Here is an 18,337-nt window from a genome sequence, read left to right on the forward strand (position 1 = left end):
TGTAAACGGTATTTCACAAAGTCGAAATCACGCCGTCATTAATTCAAATTGTCTGAAAATGCTAGGATCCTTGCCTGTCCATCGTGCCCATAAAAATCACCCACCGAAACCCACACCAGTGGCGTCTCGTCTCCTCCTAGGAAGTGTCTCTCGTCACACCTCCAACAATGCATCATGGGCGTGCACGTCACCTTGATTCCGTCATGAAGTGTAGTAATCCATCCCAACACTCCTTTTTTCGAACAGGATGTGTCTGCGGGGGCCGCAATTACCCGATCACTTCCACGGAATCCTGCCGCAAGGGTCAAGGATTCGACCAACCTCCTGAGCAACAACCTTTGCTCGGCGACCCGACAGGTGATCCAACTCTCCGATCTTGTTCTGTTTCTGTTCCTAATTGATAAAAGACTTGGCGGAGGCGGTCGACAGCATCGCCTGGCCTTGAAACCGCGTCACTTTCACTTAATTCCGCAGTCAATGTCAGCGGATCTTCTTCGGAAAGTGAGTATGATCTTTTTACAATCTGAAAAAGGTTAAGTGATCTGGTTTCTAGTTTCATGGTCTCGGTGCCCGTTCGTTGTGAAACGCCGACTCGAGGAAATTATGCAAAAATTATGCTAATCAAGGACGTACCATTCCGCGGTACCACCGTGCCATAAATAAGACGAGGGGTTCGCAAAGTTCAAACGGGTGACGCTTCGTTTGGTGACCCGCAGGGCGAGCCAACAAACTAATTTATTAAAGAGTTTGTTGTTTCGCACCGCGGTACTGCCTAGAAAGTTGCCCCCGAGGTACTCCTCCTGTAAACAATAACAACCAACAGATTTTGGGAGGGGTCTCCGCGAAACAAACGAAAGCGCTTGTACTTCTTTTGTCCTCCAGTGCTGCTCCAATTTGGACAAAACACGTTTTTGACTAATTACGGTTTGGCCGCCAAGTTTGGGAACAAGCATCTGACTGTTTCAAGGTTACGAACGTCAACCGACATTAAGATGCTCCAGCTCGCCTCTTCGTTAATTTTTTGAACTGCGTTAATCGGTAACAAGGATATTATAATGTAATTATGTTGTGGGCAGGTGCGTTCGTCCGATCACGTGGGCCCCCGCCGGCACGCACGCCCATGACATCATCGCTCATCTGCGAATGTCAATGGGTGTATTAAAACGTAAACGTCGATCGGCCAACAATAATCCTTACGTAATAAAATGTAAATCGTCGGGTGGTAGTGCAAACAGTCGGCGTTGCACGCTAACAATTAAATTACAGTCGAAAAAAGTCAATTTTCTTTGCCATTTGAACATCTTCACCTTGAACGACGAGATCCGCTTCAAATTATTTATGTCTGACATTTTTCACGTATGCCGAGGAGGAGCTGCGACGACGTCTTCCAGGCCCAAACTCTGTCCCAAATGACAGATTTTCATATCTATCTAGTCAGGTTGGCAGCCCTGTTTTTGTGCGAGGAAATTCGACTGGAATTTTGACAGGCGGATGTACCGTCAAAAATCTTTCTGCATTTTTTCGTTATTGTTTATTATTATTACTTAAATATTTAAATATTTCACAAAATGTCAAGTTTTATTTGTGTTTTTTATCACTTTTAAGGTTATGATAATAGTGATATATCTTTCGAGCGTGTACCCAGTGTCGCAACGATTTACTTAAGTTTTAATTATTGACAACATCCACTCTAGAGTCATGTGTATTGTGTTTCAGAAATAATAATAGTAATAACAATAAAATCTTTATCGCGAAGAGATTTTCTGACGAAAGTGTATCAAAAAACCTCATTAAACTGCTGACATGCAAACGAGACGTCATTGGGTGAAAAACCGCCAATTCACGTTAGCAAAGACATTAAACTTAATTATTCAAATTTGAAAAACAACACGGCAGAAACTAATCCTTTCTAATCTGGCAGTACCACCATCGCTGGACCTGACGTATCCTAATAATTCTTCATTACCATTTCCATATTAATGAAGATAATAAAAGTGTCTCGAACGATCCCCCGGATGGGTCGGAAATAGCTTGTCTTGCCAACTTGGTACCACCAAAACCGACCATCGAGAACTGGTCAGATGCCATCGAGTTAAATTATGCAAAAAGATGCGTCCGTGCAGGATCTCGGATACTGCCGATGGTATCAGATGTGTTTGTTGATACTCAAGGTAACGATTTTTCATGGTTAATGTACTTACACGGTTTTGCGAATTACTTCATCATACCATCGACCAGCAAAAACTAACAGGAATTATTGGGTTGCAGTTCCGCATTGGTTGCGGTTTTTGGGACTGCAGAATGGGACCTGTGAAGGTACCTTGTGGCCTACGTCTCATTCGGTACCAACCGTGACATAATTTAAACACAACTGGGCTTCAGTTACAAAGTTGAGGGTTACAAAGCAAGCCTGTCAACTGTCATGAGTAGTACAACTGAATCAACAGTCGTGACATAATTTAAACACAACTGGGCTCCAGTTAGTTGTCAACTTTTGAAGGTTACAAAGCAAGCCTGTCAACTGTCACATGAGTACAACTGAAACAACAGTTGACTTGTTTGATTTGGTTTTGACGAATAGTCATACTGGGGCTTCTTGTGGTCCAGTTGACACTTCTAGTAAATCAAGAAATTCTTATTAAAAAAATATACCTACTGATGATACAGAATAACATTGAGGAATCTTGTAATTTAATTAACCCAGATTCAGATCATCGTGTGAATATTCTCAGAATCGCCCATAAATGTGTGCGATTTTTTCCCAAAATCTGGTACCACCTCAAAAATCAACAGATAGATTTTTTGATGCAGATTTTGATGTGTTGGGAAGATGTGATGTAAACTGTACATTTTGAAGTGCCCAATTCGAAAAACATGAATAGCAAGGGCCCAGGAGTGACGCCACGAGGAACACCACAAAGATGCGCAAAGACGCAAATCGCTGTTCCTGATGTGGCAACAGAAAGGATAAAAAAAATGTAACACGGAATCCGTGCCCCATAAATATCTCCGTTAAGGTCTTCTTCACACAGCTGCAGCGATGCATTTATCCATCGATAATTACCGGCGAGATGGTCACGATTGTTGGCCTTTGGAAGGCCGCTCCGTGGTTAGTTCGCCATATTCTCTTCGCCGATTGACCCACTTCTTCGGGTGTTTGCGCAACGGCGCAAAAGATGCGCCACGTTGGAATTGTGTGCTTCACGCTTCGACGTGGCTCGTTAAATGTCCATTATATTAGTTACTTTCAATTACGGAGCGCTTCGTAGGATGATGGAAATTATCATTTTCTGATAAAAATTCCTAGGCGTGTTGCAACCTGGACGTCGCACCACGAGGCGTCTTTCGGGCCACGGCCGCCGCCCCACCCCCGGTCGGGATGCTCTTGCGGGATTTCGACACTCGATTGGACCACCGAAGTTGAGAGGACGATGGAATCGCGGTGGGGGCGGCGGAGATGCCTTCACGCGTTGATTGGCGGAACGGCGTTCCACAGGAAACCGTTTTGGGAGCGATGTTGAAGACCTGGAAGTGTCCTGTTTAATTTTTTCGATACTTTTTTGCGTTCAAATGAAATACTGGGCTGGGGAGGCGTTGGAAACTGTCAATTGTTGTGCTTTTTTAAAGCGTAGATTAATTAGAGCATGTTGACAGTTAACCTAAAATTTAGAGCCAAAAAATCTTTCTTTTTTTTCTTTCTTTGCAATGTTTTACATTAAAAATAGAATAACTTAACGATTCCTATTCTCGAAGCAAATATCTAAGGGCGCCCTTTGCTGAAAACAAACATATTCAATTATGTCCCGATTAAACATAAACAAATGTCATTCGTGTCAAACGGCGGGAAGTTCAAACTTTACACTGTTCTAAACGGTTTAATTTTTCCGACGCTTACTCAGCCCAGGATTTCATTTGAACGCGCGACATATGTATTGATAAATATTCGAATTTTATACAATTGTTTTCCATTTACTTAATTCTGAATCTTCCTCAATCCCTAGAGCTCGCTATACTACTTTGTAGATGGGGTGCCCCGCAAGGATCAGTTTTAAGACCTTTACTTTTCATCCTATGCGAGAATAACGGTTCCTGCATTGCCATCGCTTGAACGTTCTAACTAAAGTTGTGACTTAACTCTTGCAGTATGTTTTGGTTTTTCCATTTAACAGTTTCGGTTGTTTACATTGTTGATATAACTTGTCAACAAATATAAATTATTTTCCTCTTGACATAATTCTTTAGTGTTGATAACAATTAAGAGTATGACTTCGGTGCAGCAAAAGAAAACAAATGAGTTCATGTCCGACTTTTTGTGTCTCAAAATTCGCGATTTCCGAATTCAGAGCGTGGTAGGGAAGGACTCAGTGGAGCTCGAAAAATACTTAGAAAAAAAAATTCGCTCTTCCTAAGAAGATATAAGCACTTCAATTTTGCTCAATACATAACAGCCTGTTACCTTACGTTATTATTTTCCACAATCATCTACACCATAAATAACAATAAACACTGAACTTTTCAGTGTATCTTTGTAGGGGGAATCCCGATTTTTTTTAATTTCCATATTTGGACAACTGAAGTGATCCCCTACAACGCTCTGAATTTGGAATTCGTGAATTTTGAGACCCCCTGTATATCATTCAGAGTAGAAGGTCTTTTTGTGCTTCGCCCAGTTGCCAGAACTCGACTTAGTCTCGGTGTTCAATCTGCACAAAAAGACTCACTTCTGCTCTTAATGATATAATCTACTATTACGCCCAGAGAACAATAATTTTAGAGCATAAACTAAACTTATTCGCCCCTTTCAATATTTATTGCTATTAGGTATGCATTTTGATTTTTTCTCTTTCTTCAAAAAAAAAGTAAAAACCACTACAATTTAAGATGTTGCCTTGGCTTAATTACTTGCCAGTTTTAAATAATCATAATTCGAACGATTGCATTATTTAAAACGCATTGTCATGACTTGACAAATGTCATTCGGCTTCAGTAGGTACCTACTATCATTAAAGAAATGTAAATGACGTAATATGTCAGCGACCAGATAATCAAAAAAATGTGACCAACCAAAGAAGAATTAGTGCCGTGGGACAAGTCAATTTGTCCGCCGAAAAGAATTTTTCTCGAGTAGATTTCCACTTCTTCTGCGATTGCGAAAATGTCACGAGTTCAAACTTACATAACCGTCGAATTTCAAAAATTCAAACAACCAAAAAAATTTATTACTCATTTAAAAGCATTCCCGCAGCTCCGAACCCATCTCGGCTCGTTTTTTTTATTTTTTTTTTAATCGCCGCCACAATCGATTCGCGATTTGGACGGCCGTAACGGCCCCAGTGGGGGTTAACAACAACAACTCTTGCTCATTTTTTCGTAGACGCTCCGCCGATTTCTCATCCTTGACATTGACCAGGACTCGACCGACCACTCGAATCCCGAATTCTCGAATTTAAATTTTTTCAGCGACAGGCGTGAGCGCGAGCTGCGGACTGTTAACGGAGAGAGACCGAAGAAAAAATTTCGTTTTCATATGGGGATAACGAGAGAAATCCCACCAGAGTCCACCTTTAGCTCGCATAAGACATATAAATGAGACTCTCACTTGTTCGCCGGAGATTTAGTGGTTTACTGACAAAAGGTAAGGATCGTCCGTGTGCATGTGTGAGTGACTACGGCCCAGGTACATTTCGATTTCTGTCAAAGAGCCGAAACTTTGCCGGATATACAGGGTGAGTTGGTTGAGTTTTGGGGTGAGGTAGAAAAGCGGCTGGGCACAGTTTCATGTTTGGGAAATCAATTGTTTGGTAACGGTGGAAGAATTTTTGGTGGTACAGTGCAAGACAGGAGTAATGCGTGGGTGTTTGGGTTGCACAGTGTACTAAATGACCAGTCAAGGTGGTGGGACGACTTTGGAAAAATTTAGAATGGACTGTTTTTGGCGATTATAGAAAAACTGTCTTGTTCAGGAAAGGAAAAGTCTGGTTTGAAAAAATCAAAAAATTCTCAAAAATAATAAAAGTATCTAATAAAAGTCAAATTTTTATACAATACAGTTCTTTAGATCTTTACAGAAAACTTACGATTTCTGTTTCTTACATTTTTATTAACCATATTTTGCTTATTTCAATATTTATTTTCATTGTAGGTATATTTTTTTTCCTTTCTTAGTTTTCCATTTCTTTTTAACTCCTTTTTTGGTTTATGGTAGATGTTGTTAAATTAATTTTTGACAATTTTCTCAAGAAAAAATTGTGTTACGTCGATTAGAAAAAAAAGTTTAATCAATAAGAGTTAAAATTTTATAAAATAACTTTTAAGATCTTTACAAAAAACTTATATTTTCTGTTTCATACATTTTTATTATAACATTTTTTGCTTATTGCAATATTTATTTCTATTGTATATTTTTTTCCTTTTCCTTTTTTTCTTAAATAGCAGTTGACACTGCTTTTTAATAAATTGAATTTTTAAGTTCTTCCTTTTTGACTTTTCCGTGGATTTTGTTGGACGAACTATTAATTTTTAGCCACTTCTTCGAGACAAAATAACGTCGGTTAGAAAAAAGTTATAATTTTGAAAAATAAAAAAAATCTTAAAAATTGATAGTTTAATAAAACATGTATGTATTTTCCATTTTTTGTATTCACACTAACCACATTTTTACTTAATTCAACGTTTTTCCTTTTTTTTAGTTAGTAGCTTCTATTAGATTTTAATAAGTCACATCTTTGTATGCTCTTCTTTATACAGGGATTCTTAAAATTATCGTATTCCGAGTTCGGGGCTTAGTAGGGGACATCCTATTGACCAAGTAAAAATGTAAAAAAAAAATTGCTGTCACTTTGAAAAAAATATCAAAGTTGCCAATATTTGTTCAAAAGTACCGGATTAATATTCTAGCTATGTTGTATGTACTTCCCTTTTGAACAAAAATTGGAAAAATAAAACTTTTATTTTTTCGAGAGAAAGCTGTTTTTTCAAGAAATGTCTTTTCATTTATATTTTAATATTTTACATAATCATCCTCATCATATTTCAAAATGAATGTCAACCATTTATATTTTTTATTTGAAGAAAACATGATGGAAAGTTTGAACCTTCAGACCCATATATCTTTGTAAAGACCCCCCCTATAGTTTTTATTTTATTTTTTCGGGATTCCTGAGATTATTCCCTACAAGACCCCCGACTTGGAATACGTTAATTTTGCGACACCCTGTATATTGTTCTGATGATCTTCTTGCACAGGGTATTAAATGAATAATCAAAGTGATTGGACAACTTTTGAGAAAAATCAAAAATTAATATATTTTTCTTAGTCCTGTTAGTCTTGTTCATAGATTGCAGAGAAATATTTAATTGAAAAACTCAAAAATATCTTAAAAATGTATAACAAATCTCTAAATTCAAACTTCCTTTTTGTTTGATGATTTTTATTAACGCATTATTTATTTATACAATCTTTTTGTTTTCTTTACCTTATTTCTTCTATTGTTGACGCTACTTTTAATAAAACACAAAATTAGTTTTCGCCAGTTATCTACTCTTTGATTTGCTTTTTTATTTTTCATTGCTTTTTATATTTATTTTAGTGTATTAATGTTTACAACTTATTACATTACCCACCCTGCAGTCTTTCAATATCCAATTTTTTTTATTCATGTCATTTTTATTTTACTACTTATTCTATTTTCAAAATTTTCTTATTCACTTGTTTCGAAACCATATTTACTCATACCTTTCCTAATTTACTCTTTTCTTATTATGCTTTGATTTTATTATTCTTTCTTCGCCAATTTTGTTCTCTATTTTCGAATTTTCGCGCTTATTTATCGTTATTTTCCATTTCTTCTGACCCAAAAAACACCAATTTTGAGTTTCCATTCTTTTGATTTTTTTCCACTTTCAACTGGTCATTTTTTATGCGTTCCTCTGCATCACTCAGTAAATATGCCATCACAACATTTCCAAGGCCAGGCTTAAGGTCATCGCACAAAATTACAATTTTAAAAATAGACACATAATAGCTCGGTCACGGAACTAATTAATAATATTTTTCTCTTGAAAATTACCGTACACGTTTTCGGAATAGTGAGAAACAGGAGATGGTAGGTATTTGATTGTTTGTAGAATTAATTAAGTGGTTTGTGAATTAGGAAAAAAACAAGGAAACGGAGCTAACTGGAAAATATTAAATAAAACAACAAAAAAACACTAGTCATGCTACCGGTGCTAAGCTAATGACCTCTTAAACCTGTTACTTTTGCCTGTATTGCACGAACACCCCGTAAGTTAGTTAAACGCTAAGATTAAATCTATGAAGTTGAAATAAAATACTTTGAAGTTATTTTGGAACGTCAGAGTGTTCAGTATTTAGTTCTCAAAAAATTCGCCGGATTTAAGTTAAGTCTAGACTGCACCGTGATTGCGTAACGTAACGCAACGCACAATAGCAGAGCGCTACTTCGCACAGCACGTAATTGGTAATTAGACATGTGGCAACTTGATCATTATCAAATAGCACCAACAGCTACTGGATTAAAGGTTAACGCGCGACATAATCCGCGGTTTCTCTCATTTTGAGATGATCGCATCTGCAATTATTCGATTTCAAAATGGAAGTCGAGAGAAAAAAATCGGTGTGGAGCAACTAGCGTCGAACTTTCAAAATAACAGATAAATCACAAATTGCGGTCATTTCCGGTGAAACGACTCTGACAGATATCAATAATAAATTAAGGTTGGTCAGTTCTCGATAATGGGGTTCAGTGGTCCATTTGACAACGGAGAACACACATTTTCTATTAAATAATCGTGTCGAGAACACTAGTTGACATTTTCGAATTCCGCAAACATATTTTTTTTTCGATGATGACTCTATCAATCTGGAATTTAGCTCTGTTACGTTATTGCTACATCTGAATTACAGAATGTCAACAAGAATTCCTAGTGGTGCCACAACTACTTGCTTTTGGGCGGCTGACGACATCGATTTTTCAAAAAACAACAAATTCTGATTTTTTCTCGCGATAATTTTGACGCTTTTTTCCAAAATTAATTCACCCTAAGCAAGGTATTCTGACAAAATGTTGTCACATTTTACATACACGTGAGGTATTTGACACGATTATTTTTCCATAACAGCAACTCTTTTGAATTAACGAGACCAATCGATTGCCGTCTGTTGAAATCTAGAAAAGTTAGTAAAAATATTTCTTATACATGACGTAACAAGTGTTTTAGTATGGCCCTGTACAGTCCTATGAGTTCAAGAAGTGTTCTGTCAGTTGTCAGTTGTCATATGTCACTTGTCAATGGATTGGCTAAGTGATAAACAAAACAAACACAAACAGACCTTTGTTGTATGGTTTAATAAATTTCAATCGACGTGAATATTATTCACCGATGATAATGATAATGTTTACAACAAGTTATTGGCAATATAGTAGTAACAATTGAAAGTCAAAATTGTCCAGCTGCTGAGTGGTTTCCAATTTGAGCACGATTATCTCAATTAACGAGTCCAGTAACAAAAACGTTTCGACCGTCCTTCGACGAAGATGGCGCTAATGAAGACTTTCCAATTCGATCTTGCATTAGCGCTGTCACAATTGTGACCAGAGCCGGGATCAGCCGATTTCGGCCAAATTCTGTCCATCGCTTTCTCATTTCCGCCGACAAAATCCTGCGCTGATGAAACAAACTCCGGCAGAAGAGAAGAGATCCCTATTCTGGTTTCTTGCTCCAGAACCAAAAGCACGGGAATCGCCAATCGGGTGAAGGTTAGGTTTAGGTGTGGACGAAGCGTCGACCGGAGGTGTGTCCGTTCGAGATTCGACCCGGCGTTTATTTGTTCTTCCACTTTCTCCTCCCTCATCTTGACACGGTTTTGCGAAATAATTGGGCAACTCCGGCGGCCGATTCAAGATTGTCGCAAAGAGAAATCTTTCAAGATGCAACTCATCTGTCGGATGTGTGTACGTGTGTGTTGCGTGACCTTTTCTTTGACCCACTGAACTTCTGCTGAATTATTGCGGGATTCTCGCCTGCAACCAAGTCGTGCGCAATTTTTTCGCCAGGAATCCGTTTTTCGCGGCTTCGTCGCTGATCCAGTTCAGCGTTAACCAATCGATCGACGAAGACACTTTCACTTTTTATTGGTAGGTTCGACGGGAGATGGTGGCGCCCACGGCGTTTCGATGGAACGCAGCGTCGCGTCGGTCGGAAATGCGGAATGGCGACGATAGACACTCCAGAAATACACGAAACCTACCATTTCTTCGATAATTATGCACAACTTTTAGGTTACATAAGATACGTGACCTTTCTGTCAAAGAAATTTTTAATTGGTGTCACTTGCTCTCGACAAATATCCCCAAAATATTGTTTTCCCCCAACTCCTCGACAGGGTTTTCTAATTACGCGAAAATACTTTCCCCAGCTTGTTGTTGCTTCCCCGCATGAAACATTGTCAAGATTTTAGTTTATGTTTGTTTTCTTTTTGTTGCAGATGAAACTAGCTTTAGTTGTTTTGGCGGCTTGCGCCGTAGCAGTTGCCACTCCTGCCATCAACCAAATTAGGCCAGTTTCCAACAGACCTGGTCGCTTCTTGTCCTTGCCAAATCCGCAAAAATGTGCCAACAGTAAGTGCATTGTCGACTTCCTCCAAAACTCACTGTAGGCGCCATGTTCGTCGCCATCTTTAATTGCGACAGATTTCTGTACTCTTAATCAGAAATCAACTTATCTAAACACATTACACAAACAAATTAGCTTAATTCCTTTGTAACAAATCTATTGTACTTTCGGTTTGCTTCTACCTTACAAACAAGTGTTGAAATTAAATTACCTGAATATTTTTTTCTACCTGTTTTTACTAACAGTGAAAAACGTGAGAAAAAGTGTTGTAGCCTTTCATTATTTCACTCTGGCGTTATGCAAATAGGTGCACCGAAGTAACTGATTCGTAAGAGTGCGTTGAAAACAATAGAAGTTGTTTCGCGATTTTGACTTTAGAAACGTCAAATGTTTGATGTTGATTGTTTTTCTCATTGCAGACAGTCGTAAAAAAAATTGCGGAACTCATTCACAAAGTGTCTTTTTTTGACTCATGAGATTGCCGCACTTGACTCGTGCGTAAAAAAGTACTACTTTGCGTACTAGTTATTTCACAGTTACAAACGTTTTATTTCATTCTTATATGTAGAAGATCTCCTTCTTCTTCTTCTTTCTCTTCTTCTTCGAATGTTCCAAGCTGTATTTTGCTTAAGGCTTTTTCTCTGCCCTTTCTTTGCCTTCTAATGAAAAAAATATTTTCACTTGACAAGTGTGGTATTTGCGCCATTTCGGCGTAGCGCCAGAGGCGCCTTCAATCAGTCGTACCAACTTTGACATCTCCTGAAAAGTGAAAACCGCTCTGCATTCCCACATGATAATACGCCCATTGCCTCACAGTCTGCCTGTTATAAAACAGCAAAACACCATTCCCAACATCCACTCTGAATAGTTATTAGCAAACACGTACGTTTCCCATTCACATGGCCGATAACGAACCGGCATTCGAGCATACTAATAGCTCCACGATTTTTATTTAAATTTTGAACAAACAGTCGACTCGCACAATAACGCTTTCGTAAAGCGTGCAAGAGGTCATCGTGAATGAGCGGATAATTGAATAGCTGTGTTCTGGGACAATGTCGACATAACGACGTCCTGACAGTCGAGTGCAGTTTCGATTTGTCCGTACCTAGTGAAATTCAAACATGTTGGTTGCCACAGATAATTGGGGCGATTGTTAAGAGGCGCAAGCAAAACGGTTCTCAGCTTTTAATTGTCGAATTGTTATATAATTTGTGGTAAAAGTTCGAAGCGACACGATTGCGTAATGGCCGTTAGCGACTCAAATTGTTTTAACAACGCCGCTCGACCAAAATAAACACCGTTAAAGGATCATCAAACAAGAGAGAGAGACACAATAACTGCACCGGCACGTCCCGTTGTCCTTCGAGACGGACGCGTTTTATTTAAAGGATGTAATAATTGAACGATCAAATAAATTTTACCGGAGGGTTATGCAACGTTCGTTTGTTCATTGTTGTTTTCTGGGCCGCGCTCGTGCCAGATCTAGGTACAATCTTTTTCTCGTGGTGCCCAGTATTAGTGTGTTTTGGAAGAGAAAGTCGGCAGAAATTTTACGGCTTTGTACTTTTACAATGTTTGTCTTGGAAAATTGGCCGTTTTTATTCGGAAAGGCGTTAAACTGTGCGGCGGTTTGCATAACGATGACGTCACGTTGTTTATGGGTGGCACTCCTTGGCGGCGGCTGAATCTACCCGGAAAACGATCACGAAATGACAATCAATGTTTGTGTTTTACAAATAGCAATCATTGTGTGCACAACAAAAAGTCTTAAGTCGCTAAATAAAAAAAAATATTAATTATAATAACAAACAAAATACATAATTTTTACATTTTCACCACAAAAAGATATAATTAAACGAATAGTGTTTTGTAGTGTTTTCATTATCTTTATATTCTCTTCTATCCCAAAGTGGTTTCCAATTTATAAATTACAAAATAAGATATTAAAAACTTTCTCAATGTTTTTTCATAGGCTTTCTATTTCCATTTTTTTAATTATTATAACATTGCTTTTTTATTTTTATTAACTGTTCTATTTGAATATTTCACAATATTTTTTCCGTTCACCTCCAGTTGGATGTATTTTTTTTAAACATACTGAAAATAGCAGTAATCCAAAAAAATTATGACAATTATGAAGCACTTATATCACTTAATACTCGTATCAAGCGACTTTAGAAGCTTGTGATGTTTTTTCATATGTTGGCAATGTCAATGTTGGTCATTCTGATGATAATTCCGTATTTGACAATGAACATATATGCCTAAACTCTTAGGAGTATTTTAGAAGAAAGAGAAAAGCCAGTGTCTTGATTTAAATATCAGATTTACCAAAGCAATATTTTAAAAGTATTACCAACCGATCAAAAATAGTCACCCTGTTATAGTCACCTAGTACTCTTGCTGTTTTTTAATTATTTTTTTTTAAATAAGGCCTTGAATGCAATAAGTTTTATGAAATTATCTCAAAATATTCGCTTGAAATATCATCGGTTTAAAGTTGATTTTCATTTTTTTTTGAGGTTGTGCGAAATTTTCAAAAACTTTGCCTGATTGTTTAAAAAAAAATAAACAAACGTTTCAAAATTCAAAACTGCACACTATAACATAAAACACTCCCGTACATCACTCGTTGCCAACCTTAAGGTTACATTTTTTTCACAACTCATTACGAGATGATATCACTATGTTTAAAAATACTGTCGATCATACACCGCTTCGTAATTATGATAATTGCGCTTGATAAAAATTTAAATGAAGAGTGTTTATTCAGCAATCGTCGTCATTGAACAATTGAACTATCGAGACGTAATTTACTGTTGTATTGCCAACCGCACAAAACCCCCCAAACTTGCGCAACTCGAGGGTTGGCAGCGCCGTCAATCGAGCGCGACGTCGTTGACATTTCGCTTTCTCGATTAAGTTGTAAATCTTATCAATCGGACATTATTGATTTTATAATGATTGTTGTAACCCGTTCTTCCTAATACGGAGAGACGTGTCCCAATGCGATCTTGCGGGCGCTCGTGCGTTACGCAACCCCGTTTGTTTGCGTTATTAATACAGGTTGCGCAAGTTGGCATCCCTGATTAATTTGACGTTCGCGGTGACGGGCGACCGCTCGACTTTCTTTGGTTTTTCTCGTGGTGATTAGCCCGAATGTGGTCGACGACAAAAACCGCCACTTTCTTCTGATGAATAATGGATTACTGCGACGCGTGCTGATGATTGTGGCGTGTTGCAGGGCCGAAGCAGTTCTTCTTCCGCGGCCACAACTACTTCTTCACCGGTCACGTGCCCGAATTGGCCAATAGGAAGGTGGACTGGCTGGACGGTAGGAACATCTGCAGGGAGTACTGCATGGATCTGGTCTCGCTAGAGACGCAGGAAGAGAATAACATGATCTTCAGGCTCATCCAGCAGAGTAAGAATCATTTTTACTTATATTAATAATAACAATAACAAAACAAAAAGCAAATTTATTTCTCTTGGTTCTACGAGAGACAATGAAAATGCAGATCAAGCTGTTCGCAGTTGCAACAATTGTATTTCGGCCAGCACTTTGTCCAAATGTGTTCGATAGGGGTCAAATCTGGGGCCCTTACTGGCCGTAAGATATTCAATCATTTATTTAATTGTCAAATTCGATTTTATCCAACACACAGATTCATTTCTTCTAAATTCTACCGTCCCATGTATGAGAAGATGCCTGATTTATCGATTTGGATAATTGATTAATCGATTGCTTGATTATCTGATGACATCATCGATGAAGTGTTATAATCGTAAAACACTCAGAAACGCTGTACACACGATCAGCAGGATGTATTATGATGTAAGAACCTTGTTCATGCAAAATAGAGAATCTTCTTTCGAATTTTTCACGTTTTTTGACATTTACGCATAACATACGAAATGTTTCCAACATCGTAGCGTGCTGTGGAAATCTGTCGCCTGCGATTCTGGTGTACCGATACTACTGTAGACTGTAGATAAATTGATGTGACTAATTGATTGCTTAAAAACAAGGGGCTTTTAAATGACAATTTGCAGTTCTAAAAGATTCTTTTGCTGCTTTAACCAAAAATAATAAACAACGAACAAGTGGGAAATGTCAAATTTACATTTTAGCACAAATCCAGGAACTGAGAGGCGGCAAATCTACACGTGTACACACAAATCGCAGCCAACTTCGTTGTTAGAAACGTATTTATGTATTTATGTCTTTTGTTCCGTCTTCAACTCTCGTTTATCGAAACAATGATAGTGAGACGCTGAGACGAAGCCGCTTTCTCACTTGGTGGGCCGTCCTCCGGGCAGATCTGACCCCAACGGCTAACATTTAGACCCCCGGCAAAGTGCAAGCTCATCAGGCGACGCAACAAACGTGTCGAAAGAGGCGTCAAATGTCATGCGTTCTTCCCTCAACAGTTTTTTGTTTGCAGATGACGTGCCGTACATCTGGACTTCGGGTCGGCTGTGCGACTTCAAGGGCTGCGAGAACCGCAGCGACCTCGAGCCCAAGAACGTGTACGGCTGGTTTTGGTCGGCGAATCGCGAGAAGTTGGCGCCCACCAACAAGGTGCCCAATGGTTGGGGCTACAACCCGTGGTCATCCACGGGACACAAGAAGCAGCGCCAGCCGGATAACGCCGAGTTCGACATCAACGGCACCAGCGAGTCTTGCCTCTCGGTGTTGAATAACGTGTACAACGACGGTATAGCGTGGCACGACGTCGCCTGCTACCACGAGAAGCCAGTCGTCTGCGAGGACTCGGAGGAGCTGCTCAACTACGTGGCCGCCACGAATCGCGGCATACGTCTCTAATAATATTCACGTCTTCATTTTCACACATCCTCTAGGTTTAATTTCGATCTGATCATGTATAAAGAAAAAATTGTGTATTTATTGTAATTTTTTTTAATTGCTCTGTATCGAAGTACTCAAGTGTAACGGATATTATCAGGTACCTAATAAATTTATGTTATTTTTAATTTTTTTATTATTGTTTCCATCGCACCACGTGACAACTAGATGGTTATATTTTGTTGCATTTACACAAAAACAGTTTTTTTAAAGAATATTTTAATTACCCAACACTCTTAGTCATGGTTACAAATTTTGAATTTTTGGTTTTCTTCGAATGGAATTAATTACACACGCATAATTAGTTTCTGAATTGAGCTAAGACCAAATTTTAAAAAGTATACAGGGTGATTCACGAATAATGTCTGATTTAGAGCCTTTATTCCTGCAACACAAATTCCTCTCTCATAGATTTCAAAAAAATGAAACAACAGCGTCAATCAAATGTGTCAAAATAATTATATTTGACGGCGCTAAATCAAACACTATTCGTGAATCACTCTGTATACTTACATGTATAGTATGCAACACACCATACAGATCCCACTGGCAACGTGACAATATCTGACGAACGCATTTTGCATTCGTGTTCGAATTTGAAATGGCACAACTGACCTTCCAGCTGTTGCTATTTTGCACTTTTTTGATTTTTCGAACATCGAAATTGTTTCAGCTGATAAAAGCATCTTCCTCAAGGTATTTTTGCTTATGACGTTCCTACCGAGAAAAATTTAATACTTAAGTAATCGCTTAAAAAACTAAGTCGTTGACATTTCGTATGAGGAAATGACAGAACAGCTGTTCTTTGACAGCAACATGGCGTGTTGACACTTGAAATGAAAACAAAGATTGAAATGTAGTGTCTTGTCCGAAACAAGCCCGACAAAAGCCAATTCCACACCAAATCCATGATAAAAACCCCCGCAGCAATGGACGGAATGTTTGAACTGTACCTGGAAGGGAGCATCGAACCCGACGACATCCCCCACACCAGAGACCCCGTTTACATCCTGGGCAAACGATACAACGCCATCCAAGGTAAACACCCCTTTTCCGTCGTACTCCCACCTTCACAAATCTGTCCCAGAACTCGACATTATCCGCCAAGACGTCCTCTCCAAGCTGTGGTTCACATATCGCAAGAACTTTGTCCCCATTGGCGGCGACGAGGGCCTGACCACCGACAAGGGATGGGGTTGCATGTTGAGGTGCGGTCAAATGGTCCTGGCGCAAGCTCTCATCACGCTCCATTTAGGGAGGGACTGGATGTGGGAGCCTGAGACTAGAGACTCCACATATTTAAACATTTTAAGCAAATTTATGGATAAGAGACAAGCCCCGTTCTCCATCCACCAGATCGCGATGATGGGAGTGTCGGAAAATAAAGAAGTGGGACAGTGGTTCGGGCCTAATACAGTGGCACAAGTCTTGAAGTAACAGAGAAGCGAATTATTGGGGTTGTTTTAACATGTTGGTTGCAGGAAATTGGTGAAGTATGACGAGTGGAGCTCCCTGGCGATACACATAGCGCTAGATAACACTCTAGTCGTGAGCGACATAAGTAAGCGGTCCGGTTTGATGGATGGGAACAAAGTTTGATTGATCAGTTTCTAGGGGAACTGTGCCTGAGTGAGAGCTGTTCTGAGGGGAGCAGGAGCGCTAGGTTTGGCAGCGGGGACTGGAAGCCGCTGTTGCTTGTAGTGCCTTTGAGGCTAGGCCTCCAGGAGATCAATCCAATTTATGTCAGTGGGTTGCAGGTAGTCCCACTCAGACGCAACAGACCGACTTTTCAGCGACTTTTCTTTTAGAAATGCTTCCAGTTCAGGCAGAGTCTGGGGGTGATCGGGGGCAAGCCAAACTTGGCCTTGTACTTTATAGGTTGCGTCGGCGAAGAAGTGATCTACTTGGATCCGCACACGACCCAGAAGTCGGGCTGCGTCGAGAACAAGGAAACGGAAGAGGAGATCGACCTCGACTGCACTTACCACTGTAAATACGCCTCTAGGATAAACATACTGAGCATGGACCCGTCGGTGGCCGTGGTAAATCCCCCGCCCCTTACCCCCGTTGCCGTCTCCTGAATCCGTCGCGTTTCAGTGCTTTTTCTGCAGCACCGAGAGCGACTTCAACGAGTTGTGCCACTCTATCAAAAAGGATCTGATAGAGCCGGAGAAGCAGCCGCTGTTCGAAATCACTCACGAGAAGCCGAAGCAGTGGACGCCCACCCTGGACGACGCCGTCGAAGCCGCCGACTTCGATGTCTCCGGCGACTTCGACTCCGAACACGAATTTGAGATTTTGTAACGACCTCCGCTAGATTTAAATTTCGCCTTAGGTTTTCGTTGTCGCCGTTGTTATCTGCAACATGAGCGGCGGCGAAACTGGCCCCGCGACGGGTCCGGACCGACCCGGAGGGCTCCTCGTTTCATTGTAATTATTTATGTATATACTATACTCAAGTTTATGTGTCCTTTGTCTGTACATAATGCATTTACCGGAGAGAAACTGGTTCGACGGTGGCGCCGCCGTGTGGCTGGCGAAAATTATTTGTGACGTTTCGCGTGCCAAAAATTACAGCGACGCGGCTCCGGACTGGCGGCGCTGGCTTCGTGTACATAGCCCAAAGCGATTCAGTTCCTCGTAAAGCTTATTATAAAATTTGTTAAATATTTTTCACCACTACTATGATTAAAAGACAGTGTTTGTGAATTTGACCATGATTGTGACCCTAGCGGCCCTCCACAAGCTACTGCCGGGCCATGAGTAATCTATTTTAGTCTTTATGTCAAAACGGCGAAAAAATTTGTTTTTGTTGTTTTTCTTGCGATTACA

The 18,337-nt window shown here is 39.6% G+C and overlaps 2 protein-coding genes across 3 annotated transcripts; both read left to right on the forward strand.

Moving 5' to 3' along the window:
* Positions 1 to 5,566: 5,566 nt before the first annotated feature.
* slf (C-type lectin domain-containing protein slf) lies at positions 5,567 to 15,633 on the forward strand. Of its 2 annotated transcripts, none has more exons than XM_069048552.1 (4): positions 5,567 to 5,726; positions 10,508 to 10,640; positions 13,883 to 14,062; positions 15,084 to 15,633. In XM_069048552.1, exons 2-4 carry the CDS (start codon positions 10,508 to 10,510, stop codon positions 15,464 to 15,466), a joined length of 696 nt encoding a protein of 231 aa, XP_068904653.1. In that variant the 5' UTR covers positions 5,567 to 5,726; the 3' UTR covers positions 15,467 to 15,633. The 2 variants fall into 2 exon arrangements, with proteins under 2 accessions (XP_068904653.1, XP_068904654.1); XM_069048553.1 differs by having other exon boundaries at positions 5,611 to 5,635.
* A 657-nt stretch (positions 15,634 to 16,290) lies between these two features.
* Atg4a (Autophagy-related 4a) lies at positions 16,291 to 18,214 on the forward strand. The gene is made up of 6 exons (XM_069048551.1): positions 16,291 to 16,543; positions 16,593 to 16,938; positions 16,987 to 17,066; positions 17,120 to 17,262; positions 17,314 to 17,547; positions 17,603 to 18,214. The coding sequence occupies exons 1-6, from the start codon at positions 16,414 to 16,416 to the stop codon at positions 17,807 to 17,809; spliced, it is 1,140 nt and encodes a 379-aa protein (XP_068904652.1). The 5' UTR covers positions 16,291 to 16,413; the 3' UTR covers positions 17,810 to 18,214.
* The last annotated feature ends 123 nt before the right edge of the window (positions 18,215 to 18,337 follow it).

The sequence above is a fragment of the Tenebrio molitor genome, chromosome 5 (genome assembly GCF_963966145.1).
Source record: "Tenebrio molitor chromosome 5, icTenMoli1.1, whole genome shotgun sequence".
Taxonomy (NCBI): domain Eukaryota; kingdom Metazoa; phylum Arthropoda; class Insecta; order Coleoptera; family Tenebrionidae; genus Tenebrio; species Tenebrio molitor.